Genomic DNA, 24,826 nt, shown 5'->3' with positions numbered 1-24,826 from the left:
AAGGATACACGATTTCTGGGAGGATCAATAGGTTCAAGAACTGGTAAGTTGTGATCTATTTAATATTTTCAATTCTTTATTTACAGGTTCACATCAGAATACCACTCAACAATCTGCTTTCACAACATAAAAAAACAGAAAAGGTAAGATAATAGTGACAAATAAAAATAAAAATTATCACTCGATGTAGAAAATTGTGTTCAATATCAAGTGCTATAGTTTAGTCACTATAAAGTGGAAGAGCAAGGGCAAGGAAGCAAGCCAGATGAGAGCCAACTTTTGTGTTAATATATGGGTTAAGGGTCAAAGTTAGGCCCCTTTCACACAGGCGGACCGAACCGGTCTGCCTTTCAGTTAAGCCTGATTAGACCATCTATTGCCCTATGGAGCGGCAGATGTAAATGGACATATGTCTGTTTACACCCGCTGACATCCAGTCCTATCTGCTAAAAACAGACGGATGGGGAATCCGTTCCCGATCCATCTGGCTGATCGGACAACAGTTCGATGTAAACGGACAGGCAGTTTGTTTACATCTGACCACCCATAGAAGAAAATGGGCTGTGTTCGTGTCTGCTCTGCATCAGCGGAGCGGTCATGGACTTGTCATCAACCTACTCAGCAGGGATCAGTTGAGAGATTCCCTGCTGAGCAGGCGGCTCCACTGACCTGTGTGACAGAGCCCTAAGGGTATGGAAGGAACTATGGTAAGAGGAAGAGAGTTATATGGGATCCATTCAAAGTTTGTTTTTGATTTAGATATACTTTAGGCTATGTGATTAAAAATGTAGTTTTTACCTTTAGTGTCTCTACTTCATCTCCATTTATGGCTGAAAGCATGAAAACCTCTTGAAAATGGGCCCACCCCACCTTCTCCGAGTCTTTGCGGGTCAATTCCCTCTTAGTAAGATCTGCAGGGATGCCCGAAGATGGATCTGAAATTAAAGATCCCTGTGACTGCTCAGTGCTGTTCTGGCTGGCTTCATCTTTCTTTACAAATCGGCCATCTTCTGGTTTTGTTGTTTTATGTGAACTTTTTATCGCAGACTGTACTTGAGCTTTCTTCCCTTTCACTATTCCTTCGGTCAGTATTTCTGTGATCTCCAACAAACTGCCTTTATCCTTTAACAGGTCAACCTAAAGTAAGAGACTTAAGATGTAATATTTTCTGTACTTTACACATAAGAATATGCGGCACTTACAATGTTACCGGGAACAGCATGTCTGGGACTTCAACAGTCATTGACATTAGAACTAAACCCAAGAACAAAAATGTCAAATATTGCAGTTTACTGGTCCTTTTATGCAGTGGCTGTATTAATTTCCCTTTTTCAGTCTGACATTTTTAGCAAGTCCAATATCCGTTGATCTTGCCCGAAATGCAATGTCCTCATCACTTCCTACGACAGAATGCAAAACAATCATAGATTTCTTGTGTAAACTACTAATCCCATCATCCCCATTGCAGAATAACAAAAATATCTAGAAAAATGCATTAAAAAGAAAAAAAAAAAAAGTTATAAATTGATTTTGCATTTTGATGAGTGAAACAAGAGTTTGATCCCCTATCAATCAGCAAGATTTCTGGCTCCCAGGTGTCTTCTATACAGGCAACGAGCTGAGATTAGGAGCACTCTCCTAAAGGGAATGCTCCTTATCTCAGCTTGTTACTTGTATAAAAGATACCTGATCACAGAAGCAATTAATCAATCAGTTTCCAATCTCTCCACCAGGGCCAAGACCAAAGAGCTGTCCAAGGAACTCAGGGACAAGATTGTAGACCTACAAAAGGCTGGGATGGGCTACAAGACCATCGCCAAGCAGCTTGGTGAGAGGGTGACAACAGTTGGTGCGATTATTTGCAAATGGAAGAAACACATAATAACTGTCAATCTCCCTCGGTCTGGGGCTCCATGCAAGATCTCACCTCCAGGAGTTTCAATGATCAGGAGAACGGTGATGAACCAGCCCAGAACTACACGGGAGAATCTTGTCAATGATCTCACGGCAGCTGGGACCATAGTCACCAAGAAAACAATATACCGTGAAGGACTGAAATCCTGCAGTGCCCAAAAGGTGCCCCTGCTGAAGAAAGCACATGTACAGGCCCGTCTGGAGATAATCTGCAAAGAGGAGTGGGACAAAATCCCTCCTGAAACGTGTGCAAACCTGGTAGCCAACTACAAAAAACGTCTGAACTCTGTTATGCCAACAAGGGTTTTGCCACCAAGTACCAAGTCATGTTTTGCGAAGGGTTTAAATATTTATTTTACTCATTAAAATGCAAATCAATTTATAACTTTTTTGAAATGGGTATTTTTTTTTGTTATTCTGACTCTCACTGTTAAACCTACCATCAAAATGATAGACTGATCATTGCTTTGTCAGTGGGCAAACATACAAAATCAGCAGGAGATCAAATACTTTATTCCCCTCACTGTACCTCTAAAGTGGATCACTCCAGCAGCACACTGTCACCACTGACAAGGCTTCTGTCTCTACCTGGTCTTCCTTTCGGGGTTTCCGCGCTCCTGACGTTTGAGTGGGCGGGCTGTGATGATGTCACTCCCACACATGCGTGCAGGAACCACGATCACGGCACAGCGCTATAAAATGGACGGCACAATCGAGTGTGCTTTCTATTCAGGGTGCATGCGCCGGCTGCTACCAATGTGAATATCTCCTATACAGTGCACGTTTAGGAGATATTCACTGTACCTACAGGTGAGCCCTATCATAGTCTTACCTGAAGGTACAAATAAACAAACGGACTTTACTACCACTTTAAAAATCCACTTTAATGGGAAGATCTCTGTGTTACTGAAAAAGAATAAATAGATTTGTGGCTGCTGATCCATTCATTCCGTGCCAATTCACAATCTCAATCTCTCTCCTTCCCCTGTTGTAAGGGGGAACAGGAGGGATCAGCACTGTAAACAATACTGTGCGTTGACCAGTCACATGGTACCCAGCCCCTGGGATCAGCTGGGTTCAATGTTTCTGTGTTCCCAGCTATCTAATGATAGTTCGGTACACAGCAATCACTGGGTGGATCAGCCGTCTAATGGCCATTTATCCAGTGCTGTTCATAAACAGCATGGGGTAAATAAGGGGCCATCGATCAGCCTTTGAAGAACTTCTAATGGTAGTTAAGTGGTTAATACAGAAGACTTATAAGTTATATGTAAACCAACGCAACTGCTTTCCTGTTTTGTCACCCTGGCTTCCAATGAGGTTATTCAATACACATTATACAGGCATGGTCCTCTGTTGTCACCATAAAGGAAACCCACCCTAAGAAATGCCATGCAGCCATCCCTGGAATGGACAGGAAGTGGTTGTAAAGAGACTGCATGAGATTAGCAGCACTGAGATGCAACAAAAGAAAAAAAGGTTTATAATACACAATGTTTTAGCAAATGTAATATCATTTAGTAACCGCCTAAATTTACTTTAGAAATTATTAATTACTAGAAACATCTGATTCTTTTTCAGTGTTGTTCAAAGCAGTACCTGCACAGAAAGTTAGAAGTCTAATCCAAAAAAACGAACAGTAAGCATCTAGTTAAATGTAAGAAGGATGGTGAGGTGCGTTGCCACTGGATGTAACTCGAATATACGAAATGGTTAATAGGACACATAGCAAGGCACTGGTGATGAAGGTTATCTCTTGCTACAGGCCCAAAATTTTATGATGCAATATTTTTCTTCCAGAATGTGTACCTAAAACAAAAAGGCCGAAATAAACAACATTTCACTTTGGGCCCTTTCATGCTAAAGCGCATAAAAAACACCATATGCCGTTTATAAAAACACATTGTTTTTTCTTGCGTTTTTCAATGTGTTGCTCTAAATTTCAGTGCAGCGCATTTAATGCGTTTTCTGGGTATATTACATCAGCGACAGCATGCAATTGTGTATCCTGGACATTGATTTCTATGGAAGGTACATTTTTTTTTGTGCGCTTTTTACTCGGCGCACAAAAGATGCTGCATGCAGGAATTTAAGATGCAGTGCACACACGGCACAAAAATGTGAATAGGTACATAGGATTTCAAACAAAGCAAGAAACTGTTCTAAAATAAAAACACAAACATCAAAAACAGCCGCAAACTCTACTGTGAGATACAGCACAGTCCCAAGTCATAAGTTCATATAAAGAATTGCGCTAATAATAATATTGATTCAAACACCAGTGGTAAAGGTAAAAGTCCCAATGTGATGAAAAGTTTATTTGATAACATCTGCACCATCCGCCACCTGTAAGCGATCCTGCGAGTCACCTCCACCATAGGCAAAATGCTCGCTTACCAGCTTTCACGCACCTCCTATCATGGAAGGTCAGTGACACTTGTGGCTCTAAACCCAGCCAGGGCCTTTAACCGTCCCGGGAGCCTCTTAGGGCATATAGGCCCACCGTCCAGGGAACAATATCACGGATAGTCCCCAAAATAAAAAAGGCTTGTCATAGTATAAAAATCCTTAAAAACTTTATTTAGGGTTTAAAATATTGCACTTACAGCAAGAACAACATGTATTTGCATTAGGAACAAAACAAGGCAGCAGGCTAATCGCAGCTATCCGTCCTTCCGGGATATAAGAAGCGTGGTGACGTCAGCAAGTCGCTCCGCCTTACGTGTTTCATCAGAAGAGGGCGTTGCACGGATGGACGAGTAGCTGTGATTAGCCGGCCAGTTTGTTTCGTTCCTAATGCGAAAACATGTTCTTCTTGCTGTAACTGCAATATTTTATACCATAAATAATGTTTTTAAAGGATTTTTATACTATGGTGAGCCTTTTGTAATATTATTACCTGGACGGTGGGTCTACATGCCCTAAGAGGCTCTCGGCGCAGTTAAAGGCCCTGGCTGGGTTTAGAGCCACAAGTGTTACTGACCTTCCGTGATAGGAGGTCTGTGCAAGCTGGTAAGCGAGCACTTTGCCTATGGTGGAGGTGACTGTCACAGGATTACCTAATTAAAGGTGGCGGATGGTGTGGATGTTATCAAAGAAACCTTTTTCATCACATTGGGACTTTACCTTTAACTCTGGTGTTTGACTCAATATTATTATTAGCATAACTCTTTATATAGACTTACGACATAGGATTCCAAGGCAATACCTTTGATGAGCTTCTGTCACGTTGGAAAGGTGCCTTCTAGTGCTGCAAAAGCGCAAACGGTGGGGAAAACTATTATTTGATCCCCTGCAAATTTTGTAAGTTTGCCCACTTAAAAAGAAATGAAGGGTCTATAATTTTTATAATAATAGGTGTATTTTAAATGATCGAGACAGAATATCAACCAAAAATCCAGAAAAAAACACATAAAACAAATGTGATAAATTGGAGTTGCAGTTCAGTGAGTAAAATAAGTATTTGATCCCCAAGCAAAACATGACTTAGTACTTAGTGGAGAAACACTTGTTGGCAAGCACAGAGGTAAGACATTTCTGGTAGTTGGTTACCAGGTTTGCACACATCTCAGGAGGGATTTGGTCCACTTTTTTTTATACGTCTTCTCTAAATCCTTCAGGTTTCTTGGGGATTGTTTTCAGATGAACACAGGTCAGATATCAGCAGATCAATATTGTGTGTATTAGGCCTCATTCACACAGGCTTACTATAGCATAAGTCCGTGCGATGCTGTGTGTTTGCATGCACAGGTGTTCTGTGCATCCCCTTGCAGGCAGTCTCATTTACGTTCAATAGGGATGCAGCAGCTGCACAGAGAGCAGATGCCCCCAATTCGACAGGAGTGCAGGTGCATGGCTCTGAAAGCAGCGAGTGGGTTTATGGGGCCATGCATGCGCACTGCCGTCAAATTGGTATACGGCTAACAATAAAGCATGCCCATGTGAATAAAGTCTTAGCCTACTTACAGTGAACCTCAGTGCTGCAATCCCAATACTTTCTATAAGATGTCTGAATATCTGTAGATGTGGCTTTTGGTACACCCATACACAATGGAAGAATGTTACAACAAAGACATCTGAATATACACTAAATAAACACATCTGCTCATCTCAGACAACCAAACTGGGAAAAACTTGGATTTTATCTCTGTAAGAAGGCCTGATGTGACGTGTACAATACACAAGGAGCTTGTATGCTGAAGTATGTATGTGCATGTTGGGATAGAAAGAGTAAAGCTTTAGATGTACTTTATTATCTATAGTGTTCTCTTCCTACGCAGGCCGACTAATGCCAATCATACATGGGCAGATTTCTCTCTTCAATTTGAGGAATCAATAGATTCCTCCATCCACACTAAACAGAAAAGATGGAGGAATTTCTGGCGTTAAATATTGTATTTGGCAGTTGCAGCATCCGCAGCAGCCTGAATCATCTGAGTGGATGTTGTTCAGCCAAATGTTTTTGACCCAGCTCAAGTCAATTTTTAAATTGACCTCTGTCAAGCCAGGTTGTGCTGACAGGGGCACCCATGGCTAAACCAACCAAAAATTCAAGTTGTCCAAGACCAGCTTAATGTGCCAAGACTTACCTTGTTCAGTACAAGAATGCTGGGAACAGCTGGGTTCTGGGACAAACATTTGAGGACCTCCAAGTGCAAAGACTTTCTCATCCACTTCACTGAAACATCTACCAACACCAGTACTGCAGAAAAGAGCAAAAATCGCTATCAGAATAAGCTTACATTGTTGGTAAGGTTGAAAAAAGACACCAGTCCATCCAGTTTAACCTATAAGGGCGTTTTAATGTCAAAACCATTTCCCATATCCGTGTAAATTTAGTTTGTTAAGATGCCCACCTAAGTTTTTTAAATTAACGATACTTGCCACTGAAACCACCAATTGTGGAAGGGAGTACCAAATATATATATATATATATATATATATATATATATATTTTTTAAAATTATATATAAATAAAAAATAAATTAAAAAAAAGCTTGAAATTGCCCTTGGGACTTTAAATGAGGCGCAACACTCCAAATGATAAAATAATACACATTTATTGATACATACCATACCAACAGATCAAAACAAACAGGTACCATATTGTTTGTACAGATTTGTCGTTTTGAACATGAAAAGTGGTCCATAGTAGGTGTGAGAATGCATCTATGAACCAACGCGTTTCGTAAACATGCGTTCACTTCCTCAGGGGTTGATGCATACCCAAATATCTAAAAGTAAAAACAGTCTTGAAATAGGTAATGGAGTACCCAACATTCCTGGCAGGTACCAGTGGAGTAGGATCATGTGACCTTAGTTTTAGCAGATTTGCAAGTATGGGCCCCCTAACGTGGCTCTCAATTAGAACTTTATCATTTTCGTTACTTATTTCAAGACTATGGACCACTTTTGCAATATTTTGCCTGGTCATGGAATATATTATGTTCAAAACGACAGATCTGTTTACAATATGGTTTGTGTTGATCTGTTGGTATTGTATGTATCAATAAATCTGTATATTATATTTTATCATTTGGAGTGTCGCGCCTCATTTAAAGTCCCAAGGGCAATTTCAAGCATTTTCTATGTAATATGGGGATGGAGGAACTTCACAGGGTGCATGAAGCCACATTTTGTGATGGAAGTACCACATCCTTACCCCTTACACAGTTTAAGGGTGAACTGCTTCTTCTCCAACTTCATTAAAGTGGCGGCGTGTCTCCTTAAAAAGGAGAAGTTCACCTTATGTAACATGTTACACCCATATTTAGGGTGTAACATGTTACAAATCTACTGCCCCCCTGGCTCCCCGCTGTGACAGGTGGTGGAGGATCTTCTCAGATGTCGGCTTGTAGTTCTTAACTACCATGGCGTTGTTGAGCACTCTAGGTAGTTAATTGATGCTTCCTGTTAGTGTGTAACTTACTGCCCATACAATGTACGGCCAAACAGCTTACACACAGTTTGCAAGAGCACTACACTGCACCCTCGATCTGCTGATCGTGGGGTGCAATGTAGTGGGGGGGTGCAAAGCTTTCCTAGCTCCCGATAAAAAAATAAATGCTCATTTTTTTACCTGCAAAAAAGATGTGCGTTTCTTTTTATTTATTTTTTTTAAAGGTGAACGTCTCCTTTAAGCTACCTGAGACTGAATAGTTTTCTCTCCATACAAGACTCACCATAGAGATATTTATAAACTAAATCTGCTATCACGGTTTAGCTGGAGCTACTTCCATCATCTGGCCTTACTATGAAGTGTATAACTGACCGACACAGTACATACAGTATATGTAGTCACTGAAGCTGAATTTCTATCCTGCATTTTTCTTCAAAGATCCACTAAATAGTGAAATAGAATAGCATCACAGCAGTCACTAGCACTTTCTGAAAAGAAGGTGGCAACACCCAGTATTTAGGATAGATTCCTCTTTACAGTAACTAAACTACACCAAATTAAATCCACTAAAGAACAATACAAAATAGCATCCAAGATACTGGAGAGGATAGGGATGGTTTTTAAGAAGTAGTCTGAGTCACTAAATGTAAGACAGCAAATAAATGTTACAGTTCTAATAAATGTTAAAACACCAATGGGGAACCTGACAGCCAAAGACAATCACCCTATCCTAGGCTGCAAATTCAATGTCAATAATTTCATACCACTGATTTGTATCGCCGTTGTGAATGTCAGAAACTGATGACAGTATTTTGTTGTATTTTGTACCCATGGTTACATTTTCTTGTGTCCGGTTGTTTGATTATTTAGGAAACTGCCTTTTTTTAATAAAAAAATTTGAAAAAAAAAAAATTGAAAAAAAAAAAAGATCAATTGTGATTGGGAGAGTCAAGTTCCACTTTAACTTTATGCAACACAAAGCACAGTGATCAATTCATTGAGCCACTGGTGTCAAACTGTTCAGTGTTCATTAGAGCTGCACGATTAATCATTAAAAAGAAAAAAATGAAAAATAAAATCGCGATCTCGATTCAACCCCCCTCCCGATCCTAATCAGCTATTTCTGTGATCCTATGTAAACAGTGCAGAGCTGAGCTGAAAAAAAAAAGCTGACCAAATGTTTATCATCATTCCTCAGTGCTGAGAGATGGAAAAGAGAAGAGATACAATGTATCTTTTAGTTCTTTTAGAGATCAAAGGGAAGAACTTCAGTCTGTAAACGAGGTCAGTTAGACTAAACATTTTTTGACACTTGTTGCTTACAAGTTAATATTAGAATTTTTTGCTAGAAAATTACTTAGAACCCCCAAACATATATATTTTATTAGCAGAGACCCTAGAGAATAAAATGGCGGTATTTTATGTCATACTATTTGTGCAGTGATCTTTCAAATGTAATTTTTGGATTTCAGTCCAGAATTTCTTTTCGGTGCACTGCTACAAATGAGTGTCTTCCAATTAGTACAATTAAATAACCTATAACCCCATTTTATTTGACTGTGTTCTATTTCCTTAAAAGAAGAAACAAACAAGACACCAATGCCTGCATACAGAATAAATGCAGCTTTGTATTCAGATCTTTTTTACCCAATATCGTTTTCTGTCATATTAAAGAAATACAGCATTAAAATATACTTCAAGTGCACTGATGCAGATAAATATATTTACTGACTCAGAATATGATGCATATTCAATAAGACCCTCTTCATACTGCAGGTGTAGTGTGTAATTTATGTCTAAATAGTACAAGGCAGGAACAATCTCAATATCCCAGCTCATGTAACAGTCACAGAATATGAGAAGAATGAAGCCTCTCACTTATGATTTCATTTGCAATTCTAATCGGCCTTCCGCAGACATTCACTAAGCAGGCAGCTCCCTTTAACGCTCTTGCTCAGTTCAGAGCCTCGTGGTATTCTAAGCCTCTTGCTACAATTTGTACTGGCATACAGGCATATATTCCCGTCATTAATGTTCACATCTTTTATTCAGGCCAGGTATACGGTGCTCTATTTTGCATATATAGTAATATATGTCTAATAGGTTTCCCCGTACATCTGCTACACACCACTCAGAACAGGTTTTTGGCCCCGGGAGATAAGGCAATGTGTCGGCATGGTGCTCAGACTGACAGTGACCTTCTCATAACCCACAGGCAAAGCGTAAATAGGAGAATACTCATACCCACGTCGGCCAACTTCACCGACTCCCACGGGTCCTGATGAAGGGACTTCTCCAGGTTATGCCTACAAGTTGATAGACAAGATGTGAAGAAAATGAACAAAGCGCATGGATCCCTGTCTTCTGTCAAGTATAAGTGCAGGAGGAAACACATTCTTAGACTCAAATCCCCATTATACAATGAAACCCAGAGACATATCATTTGAAGGTTTTTAAAGCCGTTTTATTTCCTTTACATATCTTTAGGGCTTAGCAACATCAATATACTTGTGGCCTTATAAATTTGTGGTTCAATCATTTTTATTGGGCTGGTACAATTTTTTTCATTCCCCGAATTGGTCGCAAATCCACAGCATCCAGAGCATTGCACCCGTTATCAGCAGATCATTGGTGCAATGTCAGTCTCGCAGAATCTCAGTGTAGAGATTGTCTGCCCGTACCTCCCTTACTGGAAGACGGTAACTGGAGACCAGGAAGATCATCAATGAACTACGACAGTGCTCTGATACAAGCCGTCTGCCGCGGTGGCAGACAGTAGTTGTAGTTTATTCAACTGTGATAGCAGGTGCAGGGAGAGGATCCCCGCATGCTGTCACAGCAGGGGATTAAAGGAACACAGGCAGGTGATCTTTGGTAACATGTTATTCCTTAAATACGGGTATGACATGGTAAAACATGTTACCAATGTTGATCATGGGTGCAATGCTTTACAAGTCCATTACAAAGAAAAATAATAATTGCATATTTTTGATCAGTGTCAGCATCTACCTAGAAAAAATGCCATTACACATTTAATACATTCTTCCGATTTACAATACTTTATTAATCCCAAAGGAAAAGTTACTACATACTTTACATAGCCCCAAACACAAAATAAATAAAAAGTCATAAATTACTGGGTGGCACAGTGGCTTTGCTGCTCGAGCTTATGCTTTGCAGCACGAGGTCCTTGGTTTGAGTCTGGCCAGGACACCATCTGCATGAACTTTGTACGTTCAACCTGTGCTTGTGTGGATTTCCTCCCACATTCCATGGGAGGACATGCTGGTAGATTAACTGGTTTTTGCCTAAACTGGCCCTAGGGTCTAAAACTTGGATAACGCTCTATCAAGTGCTAATAATGCAGCTCTGGTAGTCATTTAAAAACATGGAGCCACAGAAAAAATAATAATAATAATAATAATAATTAAAAAAAATAAAAGGTACTAGGATTTGAAATCTAACAAAGAGCACAACGTGGTCATGGTAATGGATGGATTCAATTATTTTTGTTGAATTTGTCATGCCATCATTTTGTTCCTAGCCTGAAATTTTATATGTAGACATGCAGGGAAGTAAAAAGGTGGTGGCACAGAGTAAAATTCACAATCCAATAGCCAACATTTTATGCAGGATTACATATAAAGAAACATGTTTTACCTATGTATAAAAACCACCTTAGCACAGGGAAAATCCATCCCAATAAAATGTTTCATATCCCTGCTAGACTAGACTAGACTAGAATGCTAGACTAAGCTCAATTGGGAGATGTTGGGAGACTTTAGATGCCTAGCATGACTATAAATGGCCAGATTCTCCTACACCAGAGATATGCAATTAGCGGACCTCCAGCTGTTGCAGAACTACAACGTCCATGAGGCATAGCAAGATTCTGACAGTCACAAGCATGACACCCAGAGGCAGAGGCATGATGGGACTTGTAGTTTTGCAACAGCTGGAGGGCCGCTAATTGTATAGCCATGTCCTACACCAATAATCTGTCAAACAACATGCATTTCTGTCCATTTAGTCCAGAACTAATCTTGAGCTAGGTAGCAAGTGGGATTGGATGCAACTTAGACCCCTTTCACACTGAGGTTTTTTCAGGCGCTTTTAGGCTAAAAATAGTGCTTGTAAAGTGCCTGAAAAGCGGCTCTCCTGCAGTCTCAGTGTGGAAGCCTGAGTGCTTTCACACTGAGGCGATGCGCTGGCAGGACATTAAAAAAACTCCTGCAAGTAGCATCTTTGGAGCAGTGAAGGAGCGGTGTATACACCGCTGCCCCTGCCCTTTGAAATGAATGGGCAGTGCCGCCGAACCGGCAGCAAAACGCTGCTGCTGTAGCGCTTTGCGGGTCGTTTTAACACTTTTTCAGCCACTAGCGGGGGTTAAAAGAGCTCCGCTAGCGGCCAAAAACCTCAACAAAAACCATGGTAAAGCGCCGCTAAAAATAGCAGCGCTTTACCGCCGACGCTCGCCCCAGTGTGTAATACAGGTAGTAAGAACCCATAATAAATTCTCACAAAGTACGCAATGCTACAACCTGGTACCATAAACCTACATAGCAATCCAAAAACACTACCACTTGTAATGCCCATCATCAGTAGCATTGTAGGATCTGCAAATCTTGGTTCCTAAAACTGCCTATCAAGCTATAAGTGTCCCAAGCAGTTGAGTATTTTGCACCAAACATCATAAAGAATCCATAGAAGAGTCCAGCATTTCTGTTAAATGGCATCTAATCTCGCATTAACCTTCTCTACCCCGTACATTGATTCCCTGCCTGCTGTAAAGTCCGAAAGCCAACATGAATACAAACCTATTGATCAAATATGTATATATTGTTGATCTTTCGCTTGGATCAAAGCCTTATGACAAGAAAGCACCATGTGGGTGTTAAAGAAAATAGCGATTTATGAATTCAGTTCTCAGGGCCGGTCTGTTTACATGGTTACAGAGAGAATCATTAAAAGCCTAGGTTGTAGGAAGCAGCAAGTCTTACAGAAAAAAAAATTTAGTTGGCCAAAACAGAATGCAAAATGCAGGATCTGTACAAATCACACAATATTAAAGCATTTGTTACCCCAACACTTCATATTCCTGATATATGCCAGCTGTACCATGTGCTTTTATGAGAAAGTATCCTGTTTTCTTTGTATTGCCTGCATGTATTAACAAATATCTTCATACATTAATCCATCCATTTACTTGGGGACATTATTATAAAAACAAAGAATGTAACATTCACTGCAAGTGATTCCCTTCCCTACTACCATTACTGCTTTGCAATCTTTGATAGATTTCTAACCTTGGAACCTTACTTATTCCACAGATCCATTACTGAAATGTGTACCAGAGCTATATTAGCCAGTTACCAATCTTACCAGGGTCTGAAATTGGAGGCTGCATTCAGGATTTTTAGAATCACACACATACTACAACCAATTAATCTACCAGACACAAAGAGAGAGGCGCCACTGGGTGCAGATATAGGACAAGTTTAAGAACACTCAGTACAGGCAACTCACATTTAAGAAGTAATAAGTAGGCATGGATAAGTCCCAGCATGGGGGTAATCTGGTCATCAGTTTGTCAATCCGTTCCTGCGTGAAACAGACCGAGTGGTCTCCACCGCGGCCGGCTTCCTACTACCAGTGATGTTGTATCGAGCAAAGCGCCTCTTTCTCGCAGGAACGGATTGACAAACTGATGACCAGATTACCCCTATGCTGGGACTTATCCATGCCTACTGACTTCTTAAATGTGAGTTGCCTGTACTAAGTGTTCTTAAATGTGTCCTATTATCTGCACCCAGAGGCGCCTCTCTCCTTGTGTCTTTTCAGTGTACTGGAACATGGTTTCTGTTCCCCCTTGACCGCAGCCCGCAGCCCGCAGAGTGTGGGACCCCTTTATTACCATCCTATATGGTCCTTGGACTTTTAAATATTTAAAAAATAATGAAAGATCATGGACTCTTGTCATTTTATTATGTTTGCATAGATCACTATGCTTATAATTTATGTTTAATAACACTGTGGGATATATATTTTCTAGTTCCCTGCGCCTTTACTTCTATACAATTAATCTACCAGAATGTTTTTAGCGTGTGGGAGGAAAACCAGAGTACTGGGAGGAAACCCACAGCTCAGGGAGACCATGCAAACTCCCTGAAGATATTGCCCTGATTGGGATTCAAACTGAGGACTCCACTGAATCAATAACTGAAATAAAAAAAAAAAGCAAAACTTTTTTGTATTCATTTTTAAAGGAGTGTTATAACCAATGTCAATTTTTTTTGCTGTGTCCCAGTGAGGAGATGTCCCATATCCAAGACAGAAATTGTGAAGTAATCCCTCCAAAACGAGGGAGTTCCTGGTTGTCCCCACTGGAACATTTCCCCTCTATTTCTGTTCAGGTGATATACTTTCACCCTCAGTGATAATGGTAGACAGGACAAATGGAGAGGGTGAATCTCCCCAACAATAAAAAAAAAACTGACAGGTGTTCCAATCCCTCTCCACTATCATTAAAAAAAAAAAGGATTTATCTTTAGTTATACTTTAAAAAGTGATTGTAAAGGTTGTAATGGTATTTTTTTTACAATAACAATGTTATACATACCTGCTCTGTGCAATGATTTGGGACAAAGCAGCCTGGATCCTCCTCTTTTTGGATTCCCCACCGGCGCTCCACTTGCTCTGGAGGCACTCGTGCCGGGCTTGCTCCCATGCCATGCTGTCTGTCCATAAGAGACACCCCCTCCTAACTGGCTGTGATTGACAGCAGCGGTCTCCAATGGCTCCCACTGCTAGGTCTGAGCCAATGAGGAGGGAGAGAGCCAAGAGAGCCTTTGGTCTCGTGCCAAGCTGGATCATGATTTAGCTCAGGTATGTATGCGGGGGGGGGGGGGGGGGAGATCTGCATGGAGGAAATTTTTTTAACCTTAATGCAGAGAAATCATTAAGGTAAAAACATTTCTGCCTTTAGAACCATCTTAAAACCCTATACGCGAGGAAAGGTACAACAGGCAACCACCCCAATATATAACTGTCTTTGCACCAAGGAGCACATGGAAGGGCGATGCATGCCAGAAAAACAAACAATTCCCATTTAAACTACTAGCCAGGCTGCAACAAACCAAATTGTCCAGCCATAGACTGTTCAAATCTCAGCCACTTCAGCAGGGACCGGCTGATTATTGGAACCGTGTGTGGGCAGGCTGAATGTACCAAGTTGATCGATCAACTTGGGTACAACCAGCCTGCCGGATTCACTTGCAATTATGGTTAGCGACTGCTTTAGCAGCTAGCAATAATCACAGTCTTCCCTCAGTTGGGTCAGCTTCCCCCGTCGGGAGCAGACAATTGCTCAGCAGGAGGGATTCCCCTGTCAGCACTGTCTGTCTGTGTTGATGGGGGAATCGTGGGTTGCAGGAAAGGAATTTGCACCTTCTATGGCCTGCCTAACACAGTTCGGGTTAAAAACAAGGGGTTTCGTAACTTCCGTTTGCACACATTTGCAAATACATGTGTAAGCTGCAGCAGCCATTTTATAGCACCCCAGTGTACTGCCGTTCTAACTCTAAAATTTTAAGAGTCTAAAAATTGGAGCACATACAGTATATAATAATTGTTAGATTAAGGGCGGGTATGACTGGAGGGATCCCATCATATAAAAAAGTTATTGGGGTGCACTGGACACCCGGCAAAAGCATATATTTGCAAATGTGTGCAAAGTAAACCCCTTGTTTTTAACCTGAACTGTTAAAACAAATTCAATTTGGTTTGTTGCAGGCTGGCAAGTGAGCTGGGAATTTTTGTTTTATTTTTAACTAGGAAAAGATACACCTGTTGGGGCAGGGTCAAGCCACCCTTGTCTGTGTCTATAGACGCAGACAGGGTGGCTAGGGATCAATCCCGCAAGAGTGTCCACATAGCTCCTGTCCACCTGCTCCTGTAATTTGTTCACTTCCTCTCCACGACCTAAAAAGTGTTGTCCAATATGGAAAGATTTTTATTTTATTTATTTTTTTACGTACATTGGAACGGATGTGGACCGAGGGACCGATAAAGGCTTTGCAGCTAATGCTTAATTCAGTACACTGAAACAAACTCCCTGAAACAGAGCACAAGCAGGCAAGATCTACAATAATATTTGGTAAAAATCTGCTATATACAGAGCTGACCGTCCAATTGTATTTTTTTTTCCTCCCAATTTTAGAGTTCCCACAACTTAGAACAGATCAACTGGAAGGCACATTTTGTAGGTAAAGACTCCACCTTGCTTGCCTTTGTTTTATTAGTTTCCCTTCGTACTGGGGCTCAATTTGTGTTGGGCCACAGCAACTACCATTCCCCTGTCTATTAGTGCCCCTATTGACTGAGGCACGGTGAGTGGTCCCGGCAACAAAGTGAAACAAATTTCAGAGAAGTACACAAAAAAATGTTTTGGGGGGCTAAGAAAAGGTAATAATATGCACCTTGTGGGGTCTGCTCTTGAATTGAGAGTTTTTATTAAAAAAGGTCATTTTTTGTTTGTTTAAACATCAAAAGGTTCACTTTAGGAAGACTTTTGAAGGCCTTTTCTTGCATAAGAACAACATGTCAGTTCAATAAGCTCATGATATACCAGTCACCAGCAGTATGGCATGAATGCACAATTGGGGCCTGTAGGAGATAAAGTCGATGCCTGCTTTTGCAGGCTTCAAAAAAGCTAAGTTTAGGTTATATTAGAGAAGATAAACTAAACATGAATTATTAAGCATTGATATAATGAGATTAACTGAACTACTGAAAACTGCAAAAAGGTAACAGATGCCTGCTCCCACCTGCTCAACTGAGAAACATTCTGACCCATGTACAGTACAAAGTATGCCTGTGGTGGAGAAGAGTTCAGAACAGATCTCAGCAAAGGGAGTAAATAAAACGTTACTACCTTTGTGTCCTATATACACCATCTAATAAAATAACAGAATACCCCATTCAATGCAAGTGTCGGAGAGTACCCTACCTTTTTGCTTTGATAGTATTGACCATACCAGGTGTGTCAAGGAGAATCTGGAGAGGAAAGAAAAAAAAAAATTATTCCACTTAAAACAATTACATTTTTACCATTGTATGTACAGAACATAAACTTAAAACATATCCTCTATCGGTAGTCACAACAGAATAAAGTTTTATAGAGAATGAGAATGGATATGGAAGTGATTTTGCAAGTGTAGGCATCAGCTGTTTATGTTAAAGTTTCAACAGTTTTTTTGCTATGTTTTTTCGTTTTTTTCAAATAATTTCGTCATGCAAAAAGTATAATTCAAGTTTAATATTTATTCTAAATATTCATGTTGCTATTCCAATGTCTTTATGAATACACATAAAGAGATGCCAGTGTGCACTTACCACTTGTGTGTTGTTTTCTGTAATGACACCCTGTGCTTGGCAGCGAGTAGTGTGCACTTTACTGGACACTGGAAATAGCTGTAAATAAATAAAATAAAAAAACGGTACAATTATCATCAGACAAGAGATTTTAAATGTTATTATTCCTCTATAAATACCTTCCTCCCTTAATTAATAGGTTACCTCTATTTCAAATTCCTGATATGTGTCTGCACCATGTAGTTCTGTTAAAAAGTATCCTGCTCTCTTTGCCTTGCTTCCTTAGTGTGAAGTACCTGGTGATCCTGCCAGTCCCCCTGCTTTCCTATTTTTAACTGACCATGCTAGGCATAAAAGCACATCCTTCCCAGCATGGTCAGTTTTCTGGTTGTGCAGAACAGCCTGCCTGTCCTTCAATGATCAGACTTGTGCCGACACCCCCTCCGCACAGGCATTCACTGGGAAGATTAGTGTACTGCTGTTTCTCCACCCCCACCTCTCCAACCCCTTTACGCAGCCAAGAACAGAGATTATGTGAACATATAAAAATAAAAAGGTACTATTAATAATGACTATATACAGTGCATCCGGAAAGTATTTACAGTGCTTCACTTTTTCCTCATTTTGTTATGTTAGAACCTTATTCCAAAATGGATTAAATTCATTACTTTCCTCAAAATTCTACAATTAATACCCCATAATGACAACAAAAAAAAGAAGTTTGTTTGAAATCTTTGCAAATCTATTAAAGAGATATCTCTATCTATCTATCTATCTATCTATCTACCTTGAACATAAATATTCACGACCTTTGCTCCATACTTTGTTGAAGCACCTTTGGCACCAATTACAGACTCAAGTCTTTTTGAGTATGATGCTACCAGCTTGGCGCACCTATTTTTGGGCAGTTTCTCCCATTCTTCTTTGCAGGACCTTTTAAGCTCCATCAGGTTGGATGGGGAGCGTCGGTGCACAGCCATTTTCAGATCTCTCCAGAGATGTTCAATTGGGTTTAAGTCCGGCCACTCAAGGCCATTCATAGAGTTCCCGTAGCCACTCTGGCTCATATTATATATTCAAAGCATACTAGAGGAGCATCTAATATATGTCCCAATGTACAACTTATGTGTAACCATTTACCTACTCAGCTTTTAAAAGAGCTCATCCCTATATATGATATATGGGTTCCAGACTTTTTTTGCAACTACCCTATAGGGTCGCTGGATTAAGTCCATGGTCATCATTGTAGAGTATAGTTTATATACGCTCCACTATTACATAGATCTTTTTCATCTGCATTTTTACTAAGCTTAGCCAGCCCTTACAGTTTTCATACATCATGTACTATGTATACATATTACACCTTATGGCAGTATAGTATACCTGACTATATACACCATCCTCATATCTTAGGACTTTGCATCTGTGTCATTTTGAGCCGTTCCTTGCGGACCGTATGGGCCGGGTATACCCGACGACTTTTCCTGCTGTGATGCTGCCACCCATGTAATTACATGGAGTAAACTAAACTACTTTAATATTTTTTGCCAACATTGCAATTATACGGACTCAGGTATCGAATTCCTCCATCTACAGAGCTACCTCTTTTTCCTATAATTTGGGAGATCAGAACTTGGGGTATCATCTTTCAATATTTTATCTTTTTTGATTCATGTAAACAACTATAATCGGTGTAAACTAGTAAGTCCTTTTTATGATTATCATCATTCTTTCTGTCCCCTTTCCCAAGCCCCTTAATTCATATATGTCAACAAGATTGTATATTGTTACCACTTTTGCACTTTGGTTTAGTATGTTTCTATTTTCATACACTTTGCAGACTATATGTTACAACTGCACAGGAAATCCCTGAAGAAGGAATTAACATCCCAAACATTCCAAAACATGTTGGATTTTTCCATATGTATCATTTATGTATGTGTTCTTCACTATTAGAACCCTCATGTCTATGATCTAGTGCAGTTATTGTATACTTCATTGTTTTTAAATGTTCTATTTTTGTGTAATTTTGAATAAAGCATTATATAGTTTTATATACCTCGATTCCTCTCACCTTTATACACACCTTTACTCCCTATCTCCCTCCCACCCATAAAATCCCTGGGGTCCTCTTCCTGATTATATATATTGTAGCCACTCCAGTGCCTGGTTTTCTCCAGATATGATGCTTGCCATTCAGGCAAAAGAGTTTAATCTTTGTTTAATCCGACCAGAGAATTTTGTTTCTCATGGTCTGAGAGTCCTTCAGGAGCCTTTTGGTAAACTCCAGATGGGCTGTCATGTGTCTTTTACTAATGAGCTGCTTCCATCTAACCACTCTACTATACAGGCCTGATTGGTGGAGTGCTGCAGAGATGGTTGTTCTTGAGGAAGGTTCTCCTCTCTCTACAGTGGAATGCCGGAGCTCTGTCTCTGCAGAGTGACCATCGGGTTCTTGGTCACCTCCCTGACTAAGGCCCTTCTCTCCTGATCGCTCAGTTTGGCCAGGGGGCCCGCTCTAGGAAGAGTCCTGATGGTTCCAAACGTCTTCCATTTACGGATGAAGGAGGCAACTGTGCTCATTGGGACCTTCAATGCTGCAGAAATTTTTCTGTACCTCTCCCCAGATCTGTGCCTGGATACAACCCTTGCTCAGAGGTCTACAGACAATCCCTTGGACTTTATGGCTTGGTTTGTATTCTGACATGCACGGTTACCTATGGGACCTTATATAGACAGGTGTGTGCTTTACCAAATCATGTCCAACCGACTGAATTTACCACAGGTGGACTCCAATCAAGTAATAGAAACATCGGAACATCGTTTCCAATTGAGGCCTATAAACATTATGGCGATGTATTAATTCCAGAGCTGCTAACAGCACTGGGAGGGGCAACTAAGGGGGGCCATCTGCCCGCTTCAATGTTGGAGGCAACTATCATAGTGCTACAGAAAGAGGGGAAGGACCCCCCTTGATGTGGCCGCTTATAGGCCAATTTCTCTTCTATGCACGGATGCCAAAATTCTGGCCAAGGTTTTGGCATCTAGACTAAATAAAGTTATTTAAAAACTGGTCCATACAGACCAGATGGGTTTTATAGCCAATAGATCCACAAGCTTGAATATCAGAAGGGCCTTTTTAAACTTACAGTCCCCAACGGAGAATGAGGGTTCAAGAGCGATATTGACGTTAGACGCGACTAAAGCATTCGATAGTGTGGAATGGGGATACATTTGGTGAGCGTTGGGGAAATTTGGCCCCTCTTTTATTGATTGGATTAAAATGCTTTATGATAAACCCAAGGCAAGATTAAAAATTAATAATGATTTATCGGATTGGTTTGAACTAGAGAGGGGAACTAGACAGGGGTGTCCATTATCTCCACTGCTTTTTGCTTTGGTGATGGAGCCCCTGGCTATTTCCATAAGAGCGAGCTCAGAGATAATTGGTTTCCAGAGAAGGATGGGTGAAGACAGAATCGTGCTGTATGCGGGCAATAACTTGCTTTTTTTGGGAGATACGAGTAAATCACCGTTAAAGGCAATGAGAATAGTGGAGTCATTTGGCAGTTTTTCAGGACTCAAGATAAATTGGGAGAAGTCTGAGTTATTACCTATAGACCCCATAAATGTGACAACAGTGTAAGGAATGCGCCAGTTGGTAATAGTGGATGCATTGAAATACTTGGGAATCGTCATGACAAGGGATCCTAACCAATACATTAGTAAAAACCTTCTCCCACTCTTGTCGAAACTCAAACAAAAGATAGGCATATGGAAATGCTTTCCCTTATCAGTGGCAGGAAGATGTAGTTTAATAAAAATGATCTGGATGCCACAATTATTGTATGTTCTCCACAACTCTCCTGTGTGGATATGCAAGAAGTGGTTCAATAAAATCGAGAGCCTTTTTAGGGAATTTATATGGAAAGGGAGACAAGCCAGGATACGTCTACGTGTACTTCAGCTCTTGGTGCGGGATGGCGGTTTTGCCCTGCCACACCCTCAGCGCTATTTTTTATCATTCCAACTGCAGCAGTTAATGGGGTGTGGGGAAGGAGGTACCCCAAATGGTAGAATTTTATTAATAGGTGCTTTACATAATACATTAATTGAAGCCCTAGAAGCAAACTCGTTTTACGATGATTATCCAACAATTAAAATGTTAATTAAAGTATGGAAAACAGTTAAAAAACAGATGAGATATAATGGGTGTATTGAATATTCTCCCATTTGGAACAACCGAAATCTGCAGGAAATCCTTAAGATAGGAAAAGTAAGAGAGTGGGAAGATTAAAAGGTTAAGACAACTCTATATAGGTAATATACTAAAGAAATTCTCAGAGTTGGAAAGTGAATTTAATCTGTCGCAGGGCTCCTTTTTTGTGTATCTTCAGTTAGAACATGCTCTCAAAGCTCAATTTAAGAACCATAGTTTATTGTAGAATGAAACGCCTCTATTTCAAAGTATACTCCAGGTAGTCCCCACTAAGGGGTTAATATCTAATGCCGCGTACACACGAGCGGACATTACGGCGGACTTTGCCCGGCGGACTGGATTTCGTCGGACAATTCGATGTGTGTGGGCTCCAGCGGACTTTGTTTTCTCAAAAGTTGGACGGACTTAGATTTGAAACTTGTTTAAAATTTATCCGTTGAAATCGAGTCCGGTCGAAAAGTCCGCCGTCTGTATGCTAGTTCGACGGACAAAAAGCCATGCTAGGGCAGCTATTGGCTACTGGCTATGAACTTCCTTGTTTTAGTCCGGTTGTACGTCATCACGTACGAATTCGACGGACTTTGGTGGATTGTGTGTAGGCAAGTCCGTTCATTCAGAAAGTCCGTCGGAAAGTACATCGAAAAGTCCGCCGGGCAAAGTCCGCCGTAATGTCCGCTCGTGTGTACGCGGCATTAGATTTTTCTCTTTCAATGATTTTTATTGAAAAAATATAAAATAACATGAACAAAATACACAACACATATATTTTGAGAATAAATGGTAGAAAAGGAAAAGAATGGGGGGAGGGAAAACATATTTCAGCCTATATGGCCTGCAGGAAACCTATGAACATACCATGTCATCCTTAATTTCTTTCACTATATGAAGTGGATGCGTCTATCCGTCTGTACTCGGTCAGTTAGACGTCTTCTATTTACATGTGTATCTAGGCTGAATACCTAGCATTGTACATTTGGATATATGTTTAGCTTGTTATATTTATTTATCATTTCAAACGTTTATTTTCCACCTCTCTGTATTGTGTGGAGAGGAGGTGCGCCGCCGTTTCTTTACTGGGGTCTTTACTGTGGACGGGAAGGCCCCCGCCCCCCCCCCCCCCCCCCCCACCTTTATAACTCACATTCCAGATTTTTCATATCTGTCACTATGACAACGATCCTGGGTAGGAAGTCCTGCAAAGTATATTAAAGAAGGAGGGAAGGAAGAGGAAAAAGGTAAGAGTAATAAAGAGGAAAGTGAAAGAGGGAGAAAAGGGTAAGAGGGAAGTTGGGGTTGAGTGCACCCCTAGGGATCCCTCTCAGGATCCGTTAACTATCAAAACCCGTAGACAAATAGGATAACCATGGTTCCCAAATCCTGTCGAAAGCCCTCTGTTTATCTAAAAGAATTGCCGAGAGGCGTTCATTAATCATGATCCACGTCAATTTTGCTTTAACCATTTCAAAGGGGGATCAGGGGTTTTCTCCAGGATCCCGCCACCGCTATTCTAGATGCTGTAAATATAAAAGATATGAGTTTCCTGGTATGTCCAGGTATTCCTTCCACTTGATTCCCCAGTAATGCTTGTCGTGGAGATTTGGTAAGGTTAACTTGGGTCAGTGAGTATATGAAATTATAAATATGTATCCAAAATCGTTTGACCTTGGGGCAGGTCCACCAAGTGTGATATATTGTACCTTCTTTGCCGCATCCTCTGAAACACAAAGGAGAGGCATCAACGATATATGTCGCAATTTTCGCCGGGACCATGTACCACCGTAACAAGACTTTATAATTCGCTTCTATTAGGGAGGTATTAATATAACCTTTTGAAGCTAGCTGTGCCATCTTATACCATTTATCTATTTCCATCGTTACCTCCATATCTTGTTCCCACCTCTGCATATAGAATAATTTCCCCGTTTTGGAAGTCAGGAAAATATAAATTTGTGATATATGACCTTTATGTTTATCATAAGACTTGCATAGATATTCCATTGGGGTGGAAGACAGAATGTCGGTCTTACACTGTAGAGTATGCAGGAAGTGAACTATTTGGAGGTAACGATAAAACTCCGTGTTGGGTAGCTGATACTTTTCTATTAGTGCTTGTTTCGATAATATACCTTTATGATCACACATGTCAGCTATACGTATCAGTCCCTTATTAGTCCACCATGACAGACTTTAGGGATTAAGACCTGGGGTGAAATCTGGGTTACCCACCAAGGGAGCCATGGGAGTATGCGTGGAGCGGAAAACAAATGCTTTTGTAGTCTGTCCCCCATACTCATTGAGAAGGATAGTGTAGGGCACATTAAGGTCGGTCTGTCCTTCATATTAAGCCACATCATATGGCTAATGGGTTTTGTGGGATAAGGAGCTGATTCCATTTTCATCCAGGATGGTGCTGGTGTCCCAGAATGGGAGCGAATTAATTGGGCCAGTTGGGCTGCCTCGAAATATTTAATCAGATTAGGAACACCCAAGCCTCCTTTAATTTTGGGGGTATAGAGAGTTTGCTTATTCACCCTAGTTCTTGTGTTCCCCCAAATGAACTTCATTATTTTTTTCTGAAACACCTCAAGATCAGATCTATTGATAGCAATCGGAAGAGTCCTAAACAAGTACAACAGCCTTGGTAAAAGATTCATTTTTATGGAGTACAGTCTGCCGAACCATGACGAAACGAAACAGCCCATCTTAATAAGTCTGTTGTTTTCCATACAGAGGAGGATAGTTGGCTTTATAAAGGGTCTGTATGGTGGGGGTTAGAAATATTCCTAGGTATGGGAGCCTATCTTTCTGCCATTTAAACTGGAATGACGTTTGGAGTTGTTGAACTGTCTGCTGTTCCAATGTGAGATTTAAGCCTCAGATTCGGAATGATTAATCGTAAGACCCGAAAAAACCGAGAAGTGTCGTAAAATTTGAAATAGGTTGGGAAGAGATGTGACCGAGGGGAGATGAACATCAAGATATCATCGGCGAATAGAGAGCATTTCTGCTCACCATCACCGCAATGTATGCCCCTTACATCCTGGTTGTGTCTTATCTTGATCGCTAGGGGTTCTAATGCTAAAATAAATAGGATAGGAGATAAAGGGCATCCTTGCCTTGTTCCTCTGTGTATGTTTATTGTGTGTGATTTATAGCCTTTTATCTGGATTCTAGCCGTAGGTGCATTATATAATGTCTGTAGTATTGTTAGAAAATGAGGCCCAAATCCATACTTCCTTAATACGTAATATATGTATTCCCATGTGACCGAGTCGAACGCCTTACAAAGATCTAGTGAGAGTAGCATACCCTTCCGTGTTCCATAGTTATCCCAGTTAGAGTTAAGCGCAGCTATGATGTCTATCGCCCGTCGGGTTTGGTCTGGGGCCTGTCGACCGGGGACGAATCCCACTTGATCTGGA

At 40.6% G+C, this 24,826-nt stretch overlaps 1 protein-coding gene across 1 annotated transcript in view; it reads right to left on the bottom strand.

Moving 5' to 3' along the window:
- ERAL1 (Era like 12S mitochondrial rRNA chaperone 1) overlaps nucleotides 1–24,826 on the bottom strand; it is a 56,149-nt gene that overhangs the window by 10,231 nt on the left and 21,092 nt on the right. Inside the window, exons 4-8 of the mRNA XM_073616795.1 lie at nucleotides 17,207–17,284; nucleotides 16,821–16,867; nucleotides 10,058–10,119; nucleotides 6,504–6,616; nucleotides 799–1,137 (exon numbers count right to left, since the gene is read on the bottom strand). Coding sequence (XP_073472896.1) covers nucleotides 799–1,137; nucleotides 6,504–6,616; nucleotides 10,058–10,119; nucleotides 16,821–16,867; nucleotides 17,207–17,284 — 639 coding nt within the window. The remainder of the gene's footprint in view (nucleotides 1–798; nucleotides 1,138–6,503; nucleotides 6,617–10,057; nucleotides 10,120–16,820; nucleotides 16,868–17,206; nucleotides 17,285–24,826) is intronic.

The sequence above is a fragment of the Aquarana catesbeiana genome, linkage group LG02 (assembly GCF_042186555.1).
Source record: "Aquarana catesbeiana isolate 2022-GZ linkage group LG02, ASM4218655v1, whole genome shotgun sequence".
NCBI lineage: Eukaryota > Metazoa > Chordata > Amphibia > Anura > Ranidae > Aquarana > Aquarana catesbeiana.
The sequence above is the reverse complement of the archived record's forward strand: the minus strand, read 5'-3'. Positions and strand labels throughout refer to the sequence as shown.